General features: G+C 33.2%; 1 protein-coding gene across 3 annotated transcripts in view; it reads left to right on the top strand.

Moving 5' to 3' along the window:
• The window catches only part of LOC124374657, a 285377-nt gene extending 275107 nt beyond the window's left edge, over positions 1-10270 (top strand). For all 3 annotated transcript variants that reach the window (XM_046832836.1, XM_046832848.1, XM_046832841.1), the window contains 2 exons: positions 3714-3813; positions 4554-10270. In XM_046832836.1, coding sequence (XP_046688792.1) covers positions 3714-3813; positions 4554-4924 — 471 coding nt within the window. In that variant the 3' untranslated portion in view covers positions 4925-10270. The remainder of the gene's footprint in view (positions 1-3713; positions 3814-4553) is intronic.
• Positions 10271-13874: the final 3604 nt, after the last annotated feature.

Genomic DNA, 13874 nt, shown 5'->3' with positions numbered 1-13874 from the left:
TCCATTTAAATTTTGAACTTAAATTCTCTTTTGACAATATTAGTTGACTTTTAGTATCGATTACTAAATTAGTAGTTAGATCACAAAGTTTATAAGATTTGGATAGTACCGAAGGTCTCCCCAGTGGTTGGTTTGACAAGTTGTTAGTTATAAATAAGAGAAATAAATAATTATATATTTTGATTTAAACTTTTTTTATAACTGGATTTAAAAAATCTAGCTATATGTATATTTAAACTAACTAATATACTATATGTCAATTTGCAAAAAAATCTTCTATTAAATATAGGAACTACTTGTCTTAAACCTTTTTGATTGTGCTTAAATCCTATAAATCAAAGTTTTGTGGTGCTCGTATCTCCCCTATATCCACCTAATCTCAAGTATTAACGACTGCATGTCGGATATTGGTTTAAGAGATCTTCTCATATGTTGTATGACTCTCCAAACAGTTTGAATAGTTAACAAGACAATTTAAGCTCGTTGCCTTCAAGATTCAAGTAGATATCAGTTCTAGTATAAGACGGTTCTATTGAAACCTATGGACATTTGACCACCTGGCTCCTGAAAGCCTTTAGAGTGCAGTACAGGCACCCACACACCACCATTAACCGGCGGCATTAACCGCCGTTGGAACATTCTACTCTTAAAACTATATTTTGGGTTTTTAGGATTGGCCACGTAATGCTAAACCTACAGACAATAAATATTTAGTATTTTGGGCTGCTTATGTATCGATGTACCTGATCTTAGCATCTGGAAAATCTTGGCAAGAATATCTAAAGAATATCCGGTGTATGTGTAGTAGTTTAGTAGTTCGATCTGATTGGTGCCAACAAAGAAACTGATCTTACTATTAACTTGCAGAAAGGTTCTTCCAAGTTTTATTAAGATAGATGATTGCATGGACTTTTATATAACGTTGATGATCCAAACTTTTCAATATAACGTCAACGCACAATCAATTACTCATGAAAAATATATTTTCCGTTATATTAAGAGTTGTACAATTTCAAATGCCTATGAAAACACGTTCAATATTTTACCGTATCAGACAATTAGTGTAAAATACTGAGCCAGAACTCACCAATTAATTAATTTACGAATGGCTTATGACAAGAGAAGGCTATAGGTCCAGCTCGAAATTAAGAATTATGATTGTGTCATTACAAATATCACCACGGATAGTAGCTTAGACATCTTGCTTCCTTAGGATACATAAATTATCGTGCGAAGCTAGATAGAGAACGTTTGTTTTCAACACTCATGATGGGACAAAAATAAAATGATGTTAAAATACGCATTGGTCAGGGTAACATCCTACTCTGCTAAATGCAGAAGATGCTGCGACTCTTATCACCGTACTTTATGGACCTGCAAATTAACAAGTATTTATCTGAACAAATATTGATAATAGAAATTATTTCAGTACTGTGCAGATGAAAAATTAGTTTTTTAGGGTAAGGACATCATAAGGGCAAAACACAAGTAGAATCGATATGTGTTTTAACTGCGTGTTTTTACGAGCAGTAACATGTAAGTCTACTTCTCATGGTACACTCAAAATAAATTATTTCTAGCTTCATCGATGTTTCTCCATTTTAGTTTCGTGAAAAATAAACAGGGAATGCTAAAATAGGTTCACACCTTTGAATATCTCCGTAGAAAGAGTTTAACTACCAACACCTATAACTTAATTGCAATCATTCGCATGAATAAATATGCGGATTCCATATTTATATAAATTCCTTTCTTTGATATAAATCCTCATTTCCAAAAGTTTGTCGTCAATAGTACCCAGGTATTCATACCTAACGTATTTGTTTTTTTATTATTATTCAATATATCGCAACGTTTAAAGCAATCTCAAATCAATCCTGAATATTCCATCGAGTCTAGCTTATAAGTGGCGATTTTCTATCATAAGGTATGCCTTTCATTATCTTTCATCCCTTTGTTATATTGTATGGTTCTGGGCGTTCTATCTGATCTTTTACATTTTTTAGTGTTTGTAGTTTCTCAAATTACTGGGACAAGTTAACCACAGACTCTTTATTTGAGTTATGATTATAGTTCACGTAATTCCTAGGACTCTTTCAAATCAAACATGGTACGCTTTGCAATATTAGATATATTATCAAATTATGGTCATTTTTCTACGCCATCTCATCTGCGACATCTTTTGCCCCTTGCAAACTACAACTAAGAGCTGTTGGGCCTGTAACTCAGCAGTGATTGTGTGACTCTGTGAATTCATAGTGTTTAAAACATTTTTAAAGTATGAAACTACCCTGTATAGTATCTGTGAAAAGGTTTTGGGTTCTTTTCCGTCATTATATTGTCCTCTCGCGTACTTGGTCATTGGTAAAGTAAACAAGTAATTTAATTTGCTTACAAGCCACAAACATAACTCATTCAACCAGAAAGTCTTAGAGGATATTTCCATTCCTAAACGGAAAACAGTACGCAAAACAACTGGGATTTCAAATGTGGCGTTTTAGACCCGACCACCAAGGAAACACACAATACCAAAAGCTTCTTCCAACAGCGCTGCTCGCGGATAAAATAATAACTTCACGACATGAAACTGCGCCAGTAAAAGTTCACTCCAATCAATGTTCCTTTTGTCTCAGCTCTGGAGAGTTAATAATGCATTGCGAGCGCTTCTGCCGAGCTCTGCTCTCGTTACTCCCGCTTATTCGTTGTTACTTTTGTTTCCACATGTTCTTCAATAGGTGATATTTTTATTTTTCCTTTGGTGAGGAGAGTTGAAAAAATAAAAATTTCTAGAGTGATGTAGAAGTTTTGAAACGTTAAAAGTTAAACCTATACATCATTTACGTGTGCTATTTCCAAAGGCAATACAATGTTTCTCCATACAGATCCAATTTACCGGCTACCGTTTAAACTTAAGACATGTCAGGTAAATTAACTTCGTCTCGGTTTAGGATTTTGTTCAGATGTTCAGATAATGTAATAGGTTTCTGGTCTAATATAGTAATTTCATAATCACAGGTAACGAGGTACAAAATGTACGTACAATTAAAACAATAATAGTCTGTTCCTCACAAAATTTTGGTTTTTTTGGAATATTTTGTAATTTAATGTTACTAGCATCAAACGAAACATAACGTATATATTTTTTGGACTTTAAACATAGTATCCTATAGATTCATTTGGTTTTAGTTATTTACAAAATTAAATACAACATTATTTAAATATTCAAGGTTGTATCAGAAAACTATAATAATATCTTATTAAATGGATAAATATGGTGATAGGATAATAAATTTAATATTTTTAGTTCTTAGACAAAAGCGGCTATTGACGTGACTATTATCTAAGTTTTATCATACTGTCTGACCCAGTGGAAACAAAGTTAAATTATTTCAGCCTAGCTGTTAATAACCATTTTCAGTCAACATATGTAAAACCGAACTGCTAGTAATACATATCCATTTACTCAGGTGAGTTGAGTTGGCCAATCAATGAATAACAACGTTTAATATGTTTTGGCCTTTTTTTGTTGAATGAAGATGGCTCTCTATGGGAGACCGAAATTTTTTTTAGAATTTATTTTGTTATCTAGTTCCAACACGGTTAGACCAGGTATCGTACTGTTCATCATCGAAAGAAAAATAACCCATCTCTAAATATGGCACTAGTTGTAATCAAAAGATTTGAATATACAGATCACTTTCCCACTGTTACAGTTGCCGCCGCCTCCCCAGACGACCAAGCCGCCTGATGACAAGCCTGCCACTTCGCCCGCCGATCCTGAACACCCGCGACTGCCTCCCGTCCAGATATACAGTGAGTAGCAAAACATTCATTGTACTGTATAGGGCAATGGTTTATACACCATATACGGTACACTTACTAACAGTTATGGATACGGTTAGTTGTAATACATATTGAAACTAAGATATTGTTCAAATCAGTATATACTAAAAATTTAATTTGAGTGTTTTGCAAAAGCAGAGGGACGTAAATGAGGCCTTGTGACTCTAATTTCAGTGACATGGAGCACTGATACATTCTAAAACCTAGTGTCCCAGAAACAGGCATAGAAATACCGAGGGTTTTCAGACTATGTTGATTCTAGTGCCAGCTATTCCAATAAGCAGTAGTTCCAGGGGTTTCCCAGACACTGTAAAGACCCATTTTCGAGTAATCCCCAAAATTTGGAGTGACTGGGAGAATTTCTGATACCATATACAGTATAGATATATATGATGGTACACCAAAGTGTTAGATGAATCCAAACACTAGTATGAATTGAAATGACTCAGGTATTTAGAGTATGGTAACACTTTAATTGAATGCAAAACAATTAATCATACCTTGCGGCCAGTGATTCAAAATTATGATTTTTAATCGCCCGAAGTGTGTTGAAGTACATATATTGACTACTCATTGATTAAAATGTGTGTACTCAATGTTCCAAAACTTTACTTCCTGCCAAACGCTTTTAAAACACAATCTTTAAAAGTATTGGTTTGTATTTCTCATGTTTGGACTTAGCTAATATTGCTCGGATATTGTGGTTGCAGACTCGGTGAACGGCGAGCGACCCGCTATCATCAGTACCGGGGACGTAGGGGGAGCACTGCTGCTGGGCGCCGCCATCAACTGGGGACAAGGGCTGGGGTGGAGCTGGGCACCCTCACAGTGCCGTGCTCCCCACCACTGCTGCTGCTGTGACACGGCGCCCCACCAACACGACGTCAGCCACAACCAGTGCTGCGGTTGCGACACGGCGCCCCACCAGCACGACGTCACCCAAAACCAGTGCTGCTGCTGTGACACGGTCAACTGTGACACCCACACGGTCGCCCACCACCACGACATCCTCTACGACACCTGCAACGGCTTCGACGACGTTGATTACAGCATGGATTGCAGCGGGGACTTTGGCTTTTAATGTACCACTTCAGTAGGTGACAATTTTCCCACGGTCTGACGTTCAGGACTGATGTACTGACGCTACTGTGTTCATCAGAACTGAGAGCTGGACTCTCGGTTCTAGATTTTGATTCTCGCCGAGGACATTTATGGTTTCCTCGATGGTGTCCCCCTTTCGATGTGATCGCATTCGTGGCCATTTCAATGGTGGGAGGATGTAAACAAAGAGTAACGATTACGACGCAGACAATCCTTTCTCGTGTTATTCCTTACGTGTATGGTCCGTTAGCGTTTCTGTAAGGGGCTCTGACTTGTAATCTGCGTGTTATGGCTGGTTGTTTCGCCATGAAATTCCGGGTAAAATTCTTGATCGGGTTTCTCTTATTATCCCAGCTGTGTTGGAATAATAAAACACCAGTAGGAGCGGTGGGACGTAGACTCCCAGAACACTGTTGACCCATTTGTCAGTCACCAACCTAACCAATGTTGTACGGTAGAAATAGATTCGACAACCCAAAATGATAAGTGTTCACAGCCATTGATATGTCTGTCTTTTATTCGTAGTGCTCGTCGATTTGTACCTTTTTATACCTGAAAACCGAATTTTTTAAATTTGTACTGAGCGGTTTACCCGTGTTTTGCCAATATTTATTGATTGCCAATTTATGTAAATAGTACCGCATTGTTAGTCAAACTCAAGCTAATAGTGTTAAGTTGTATTGGATACGTGTGTTGTTAACTACAATGAAATCGTCTATCTTAATAATATATTGTTGTTGATAATAGCATATTATGTATATATAAAAATATTGTATATGATAGACTGGTTAGTGTTATATGTCTTATCGTAAGGTTTCGTTGTATGCGTAACTAACGAGCTGTCTGGAGATTACTTGGCAGACTAGCATCGATTCGTTTACTAAACTACCGATTGGCCACAAACTATAATCTTTTCTCTCAGTATTATATTTATGTCCTTGTAGAATCAAACAATAACTAGTTATTGCATTCCCTCCGTAAACTATCGAGTGGTGTCTGGACAGCCTTTACGTACACGTTTGATCTGTTTATTAGATATTCTCGTAGATGCTGGTACAAGGAGTAGAACATCAAAATGTGTACAAAGTAAGATTGATGTTCCCATTTTCTGTTTTAGCTATTGAATTTGACGTGTAGAAATAAATACCACAGCACAGGATATTTTTACTGTACGTATTTATTAAATTAAACGATGAGGTCTACGAATATACTCGTATCTGGTAGTGTGTCATTTTGCTAGGTTCAGAGTCAAGAATATTACATCAAATCCGTAATGAAATAGTTTTTAAAAATACCCTGGTAGCATATAGCTAGCTATAATTATTGAGGTTATGTTAAGTGACAAAATGTTCACTTTGAATTTGCCGTAACTTGATAAGAATTAATGTTATTATTCATTATTGTAAGACGCTGAATAGTTTTAATATACAACTTTGACTATGTCAGATAAGATACATAGCACCCAGTTATCAAATTAAACTTTTTTCATGTATATGCATTATTCATAAGATAGGTTTTCAATAATGTGATAAATCGTATATTTCCAACACAAAAGCATCAATTTCTAATACCTACATACGGTGTAAAACTGTACTCGTCGTTTTAAAACTAACGAGACACCTTCGCTCTAAAAATGGCGTTAAAATTAATTATTACGTAATAAATCAACAGGTTGGAGTGCAGTGAAATGCTCAGGGAGCAGTGTGTTAATTTGTTTTGTTCGTGAGTAAATAAACAAAGGAACACTGCATGAACAAGGCAACCCTTTTAGCACACTACACCACACCTTGTAAACAGAGTAATATATTATAGTGCTCCATAGAGGAGTGAATTATTCACAATGTTGGACGGTATTAGGTAGGATTTATCCACATTCACATCCAAATGAATTGAATGAAATATCGAGAGATGTCATATAACATTCAAAAGCTTAACGAAACAACATCCAACGTTTTCATCAGTGAAACTCTGATTTTATAATAATCCTTACCATAAAATACAAGAGCTTAGTGTAAAAAGTTTCTGGCGTCTGATTATTGGACGAAATGGTATATTTATTCACACTCCCTGAGGCACAAGAAGATAATAACCGATCAATTAATTATACATTCAAATTGAATTCCGGTACTATTGAGTAATTTGGTAAACATTAGTTTGAAATATGTACATTTTAATAAGTCTCCAAACACTTACAATCAGTTAGACGCCTGTACAGTTATAAATAAATAATAACGCAGAGATGCAATTTAAAGAAAATAAAATACAAATTTGAGTTTCATGAAGATGATAAACAAATGATACGTTTCCAAGACTCTGTGTATAGTGGTTGTAACGATGTTTATACATACGTTGTACGTGTTTTATTTGTATGTACATACACTTTATCGATACTGAACTATCGATGTTATATATATCGACTGTAGACGTGTAGTTCCCCAGGCGAGACCCCGCCATGCAACTCTCACTCACCCGATACTTTATATGATAACGTAAAACGTTTTGGTTTTATATTAGTTCGTAAAGAAGAACATATTGTAATTGAAACACCATGAAATGTAGATAAATATAATATAGGGGTGACTTACGCTGTATATGTCTAGGTTATGTTGTCCAGAGCCCAGCTTTAGGGTATCTGTTCGTATAAGTGTGAATGTGTTGGTAAATCGACTGTAATAATGCTCGCTGAATCCATTTGTAAGAAATAAATCTATAATACAGTTTTTATTAATGAAAAAATACAAAAAAGGACAGTTACAAAACTTTTGTATTAAATGCATCATTAGTTTTAAAGCTATTCATTTTTTGCTTATAATAACTTTTCTTTGCTATTTTCTACCATTAAAATTACCATTAAATAAAAATATTTCCTTTAAAACGCCATTATTAGAATAATAATAAAATGCTCAAAATTGTATACATTTATATTGTTAAGTTTAAATTGGTCCTCAATGATTAATAATAAAATGTTGTATGTACTATTATATAAAGCTACACATTTACAATTATTAGAAAAGAATATTTAATTTCCAAGAATATGATGTATAGGAAGAAAATTAGTTTGATGATCATACATAAATATATTTATTACAGTAACACCCGGGTATATTAAAGGGGGAGGGGAAGTAGTTTCGGATAACCAGTTTTTGCCAAAAATAATCTGTTATAATGGGTGTGTAGGGGAAACGAATTACATACCATTTATGTACGTAAGGTATAGCCTACCTTTGGAATGATAGCAGGAGTGGAGATGCCAATAGCGAGTCGGATGTGCAAGGCTTTAAATGAGAGTTCACTGGCTTTATCGTCCTGTATCTGTTATCCTCTTCAATCAACCATAGCCAGTAATATATTTCAAACAAAGACAATTAGTTTTGAAACAATGGTTTCAGTTTTTAGTGCCGTATCTTCAACCTGTATATCTAATCATGAATTTAAGTTTGTCTCAAAAACACTCCTGGTTTAAAAATGAATTAAAAAATATGTTTTAAAATAATTATATAATTATTTGGATCTATAAGTAAAATATTATACATTTTTAATGTCTAAAAATACTTGCAACCCATTAAATAAACCCTAAACAAAACATTTCCGTACGTTGGGGTTGTTAGATATTCCAACTATTTTGCAAAGAAATAACTAAACATTTTGTAGATTTTTTAATTAATTTCGTGTCTAATAATAGCTATTTTAAATTGTTGTATGTTCAAGTTTAACTGAATTTATGGATCTTAAAACAAGGCCAGGAATGACAATTTGTAGACTTTCAGTACAAGTTTGAAAGTGTTTGAATTCTACTGCTGCCAGGAAGTCCATTCATTAAATTGCACTTGTTAAAATCTTCAAGATATTTCAGTAACTTAAGTTCTCTCTGAAAAGTTAGTGGACATGTTGAGCAAAGTTCAGTCTCGTCTTTCACGGTAAACTGGTCTTTAATGAGATTGAATTAAATTACTTGGATACGACAATAGGCTCCAACTTGGCTGGACTCGGAGAGAACAATTTGTCCATTTCAGTTCACAACTGATCTCCAGTAAACTGTTGTAGCAATTTAACTGTTGGGGATTTATAGAACATTTTATTGTTGGGGGAAAAGGTGGTTAAACTGTGCTTACTACTTTTCTTTCTCGAACTTTTCGTTTTATAAACATAATTACTTCTAAAATGTCTGTAGTTTGTATAATTATGTATTATTATTACTATTATATAATTAATAATATTTCCTGCTTTTTTGAAAGCAAATATACATTAAAAAACTTGAGTATAAATCAATAGTTATACAATGATACATTTCACCGAAAATACTATATGATATTTAATCATAGTTATCTTTAAAATTTTTAAAATAATTATTTTAAAGCATTTTTAGTGCAATTTTTTTTATTTTGTCGCCAAAATCACCAATATTTTAACTTTAATTCAAGCACTACTTTAAATTCAAAATAGTACTTTCAAATTCAATTCTATTACAGCAAATCATGTGATACATGTCGCAAAACATTTTTTAAGATATATTATGAAATAAGTTAAAATTATATATCACTTATCCTCGAGTTTAAAAAACATGTATTTCTCACGTTTCATATAAGTTGGTATTAAAGAGATTAGATAGAGTCGAGTGTGAAGCGTTTACTCCAAACGCTGATTAAATATAATTTTTATTATTGTTAAAAAGTGCCGTACACAGTAATTTATAAAACATCAATTGATTCAGCGAGCAAAGGTCTTACCTGAATATACTAGTGTAATTCTTATTCAATGATGTAAAAATGTATTCATAACTCTCCCTTCTAAATAACTTTTCACATTTTTGTTATTTAAATATTATTTATGCGATTTATGAAGAAAATAATCAATATTAATTGTTGTTTTACAGTTTTTTTTGTGTAATTAAAAACCCGATGTGCATGGGCTGTAATATAATTTAACACAGGTTTCCGTTATCATGTTATTTTAATTCTTTAGTGAGATAACGTTTTAGTTGACGAAGGTATGGAAGTTTTAGTTCTTAGGAAGTTTTATGGACCTAGAAACTTTCCCTGCCCATTCTTGTTCTGTTTCGTACATATTTGTAGCTCTAGGAATGAGGGTCCATTTTCTACATTCCAAATGTTATCTATTTTTCTGAATTGTTGTGAATCTTACGAATTCACGCACAAAGTATGTAATGTAGATCTATTGTAAAATGTACATAGCGCCGTACATGTTTCTACAGTGTACATAGAGAATTTGTTGATGCCATGTTTACAATTAATTAGTCAATGTTCCATTGAGCCCGAAATAGTGTGTTTATAATGTGTTGTTTCCGAAAATAAACAGTGAAAACCAAGTTCCAATTTTTCATTATTTCCTGTTTATCCTGTGTAATAATACATTTTTGGTAGATAATACAGATTTATTAATAGTTGCTTTAATCGGGTTTTTCTGTATTCTTCTTTACACGCAAAGTGCTTTTAATAATTATTGACGTTTAGCTACTATAGCAATACTGTTTCGATTAAAAATTAAGGTAAATGCAATTTTACATTTCATTTTACTGTTATTCTCGTATGCTGTTTTACAAAGGTAAAAAGTCTTAGGTGTAATTTCAGGAAATGTACAGAGAAAAACTCACGATTTTGAGAAATAATAGAACGTTTGAGTTTATGTTGATCGTAACAATATCTTTACAAGAAAATTCAACTTAATTCAATGTTTTTAAGATTAAATTTAGATACTTTAATGCAATAATCTAGTTAAACGTTTGCAGAAAAGAGCATAGGAATTGTATTTTGTTGCAAAACGTATAATATTTGTACCCATAATATGAAAAAAAGAACAAAGAGTCTACCTTTTAAATAAAGTGGAAAAATTTAATTATTGAAATGCGTGTTTCCTTAATCCAATAATAAGTTCTGGCTTTGGCTCTACATTTTCGATGGATGAAACTGAATATAAGTTACGGAAACTATAACTGTAAGTTAGTCAAGACACATTTTTCCAGCAATGTGTTATACAAATCTGGACCAAAGCTTTGGGAAATGGTTTGATGAGTTAATCCATCAAAGCAACAAAAGGTTGGTTTCAGTCCATTGGGTCTACTGAACAAAAGATTTTTCTGATCGTGTGTTTGTTTATCATCTGTCTCTCTTTTGTTACCTTTTGTTATAAGATTGAGGTGAACAAAATTCTTTGGGGAATTTAATACTCGATCAGCGATCATCTCACCACATACAATAGAACTTTTGTCTTATTAAGTCCCAACTTATTTAAATATGACAATTACGCCAATTTGAATCCTGTTCGATGAATCCTAGTAAAACTATTTTTAACCCAATTTGTGCATTGTTTTATAATATCGTTTCTCGTTAATATGACGGTTATAAAAAAATAATATAATCTTAAAACATACTCCCCATGCAATGGTTACATTTGCAACATCCAAAACCATTTAACATTCAGTCAAAATGCTATAACCATTAATAATAAACTTATAATAAATTTATATAATACACAAACAAAACATACACTACAATTAATGAAGGAGTTAATGTAAAAGTGAACGAAGTAAATGTGTCCCATATTGCATTAAAAGCAGGAACAAAGCTGAAAACAACGTTTTCAGTGCAGAAATGGTTCAAATTCCTTATTTATACGCTGTAAAGCAGCAGCTCCTGGATTAAAAACTTGAGTTTTCTTCAGTGCAACATTGAATCAAGGCTACTTCTATAGTTCCTCATGTTGCAGCGAGTAGTTCAACAATTTTATAACTGATTGTTGAAAATTAAGTTTATTATCCCTATTACAGTTAAAGTTAGACCAAGAAGTTCACTTGAAGCGTGCCGAATAAGCTGAATAAGCTAACTTAAATGTGAAGCCTTCTTCATCGGACACGTACTATGTACTTTTGACTTACGAAATGATTTGCCATTTCCCAAATCATCTAAATCAATTGCCTATTACAAAAGAAATCTTTACATTTACAGTTTTGGAATTCATTGTTTCAGTGACAAAACTCGATAGGCCTATATACATGTCTGGGATGAGTCTGATAATGGTAGGGCTCTGAGGATCTGGATAAACCAACAAGAAAAACAAATAAAATAATCTTCAAACGTACCCCGTCTGCAAGTGCTGTTCCAAAAACATTTTCAATTCAGACACTTTGTTAACCCATATTAATGGGTTAACATACATAATTAATAAGGTTAATATTAATTAACCTTATTAATACATTTATAAAGTACACAAACATAACATACACTTTAATTATTGGAGGGGTTATAATTCAAATCCCGATAAGCAAATACAGCCTGGAAAACCTTAGATAACACCATCTTAAAAATAATTCATAACAATATTACAGTTTTGATGAGTGACTTTAATACTAAAGTAGGTAAAGAAAATAATTACGTGCCAAATAATGCAGTGTTCAATCTTATAGTTGTGTCATCTCACTTTGAACAGAATCGCTACTTCTCTAAACAAGTTGGCGATTTCCCAATGCTTACTTAATTTATCACTTAGATACCATAGCAACGAAACTTTAAATTTAATCAAGTAAGAAAAGGAGCCATCATCGAATCAGATCAGTAAATAACCAAGATAAAATTAAAACTTGGAACTAAAAAATTTTCAAATAGACATCTCAGATTTCAAAATCTACTAGTGGAAAATCACACTGGCCTTTACGTTTTAGCTTGACAGAAAAGTCACGGAAAAATTGCGGGAGTTGAAAGAAACATTAGTGCCAAAAGGCTAATCCCGTTACAAAAAAGAGAAAACTTTTTTTATGAAACTATTCTAAGTTGTGTTGTTGTGAATGTTGAGTGAAAAGTTTTGAGGTCAAATGAGACATACACATTTAAGAAATGGAACAGTAAAAAAAATTACCTTTTAGTTAAATATTTAAATTAATTATCCTAAAAAGAGACATGATTGATAAGGGCCATATCTGAGATATTAAGAAAGAACTATCGACAAAACAATAGCCTTTGAAAAAACTGTCGGGCATTTCAAATAGGAAGACATTCAGGCAACAGACATTTTTTAGATAAATAGCTTATCAAAGGGAAGTAAGGAAATGTTTGGAAGAATTTACCCTAACGAAAAAAAGGAGACCCATTCGTAAAGAATCAAGCAAGCGTGGGGACATAGAAAGGCAAAATCGTTAAGAAATCGTTGCCTGTAGTCGCATGGTACATACGAAAAACTTATAAATCAAAACAAGTAGTGATTTTATTTATTAATTTATTGTTGAATCAGAGACGACCTGGGCATTATATACTACATTGACCTCATTACACGCGTTACTGTAACATGTTAAAAATTACTCTACTTACGTTTGTTTTCAAATTGGTTTAATCTAAGATTTTCCCGTTGCCATAGTGGTTACCCATAACAAGACCACTGTATAAAGTTAGCTAATTCTCATCAACATTCCATAGAGTGATATGTGCCATCATGGAAAGTTTCATGCAAACGTTTTAGTATACATTTCAGTTTGTTCTCGAGATATTCGCTAACGCTCAGCCGATAATAAAAATTATCTTAACTCTTATCCAGTATTAAAACTTGATTAGTTGAAATTCTTATAAACCCAAGAAGTTTATAATGTATTTTAATTACCACGAAATAAGTACACCGATATGTTTAATACAACGTTAGTATATTACAAGGTTTTATAACGTTTTAAAAAGCAAAGTACAGATCAGATGAAATGAAAGTTCGCATCACATTTACCTTGACCATATTGCATAAAAAGGGCCATTTCCAATATCACATACACGTGGCTCGCGGCGAACAAACAGCAGGGCATTCAGAGTTGTTTTCCTGTTCTAGAACTTTCACAAAAACAAACATTTCACTCCTCGAGAGCTCAGTTCTTCTTTGCCAACAACTGCAATTATTAATCTTCCGGGAAAATTAGACATTCTGCACTCGTCTTGAGTCAA

Source organism: Homalodisca vitripennis, chromosome 1, assembly GCF_021130785.1.
Source record: "Homalodisca vitripennis isolate AUS2020 chromosome 1, UT_GWSS_2.1, whole genome shotgun sequence".
In the NCBI taxonomy this organism is placed as follows: domain Eukaryota; kingdom Metazoa; phylum Arthropoda; class Insecta; order Hemiptera; family Cicadellidae; genus Homalodisca; species Homalodisca vitripennis.
This window is presented reverse-complemented; position numbering and strand designations above follow the sequence as displayed.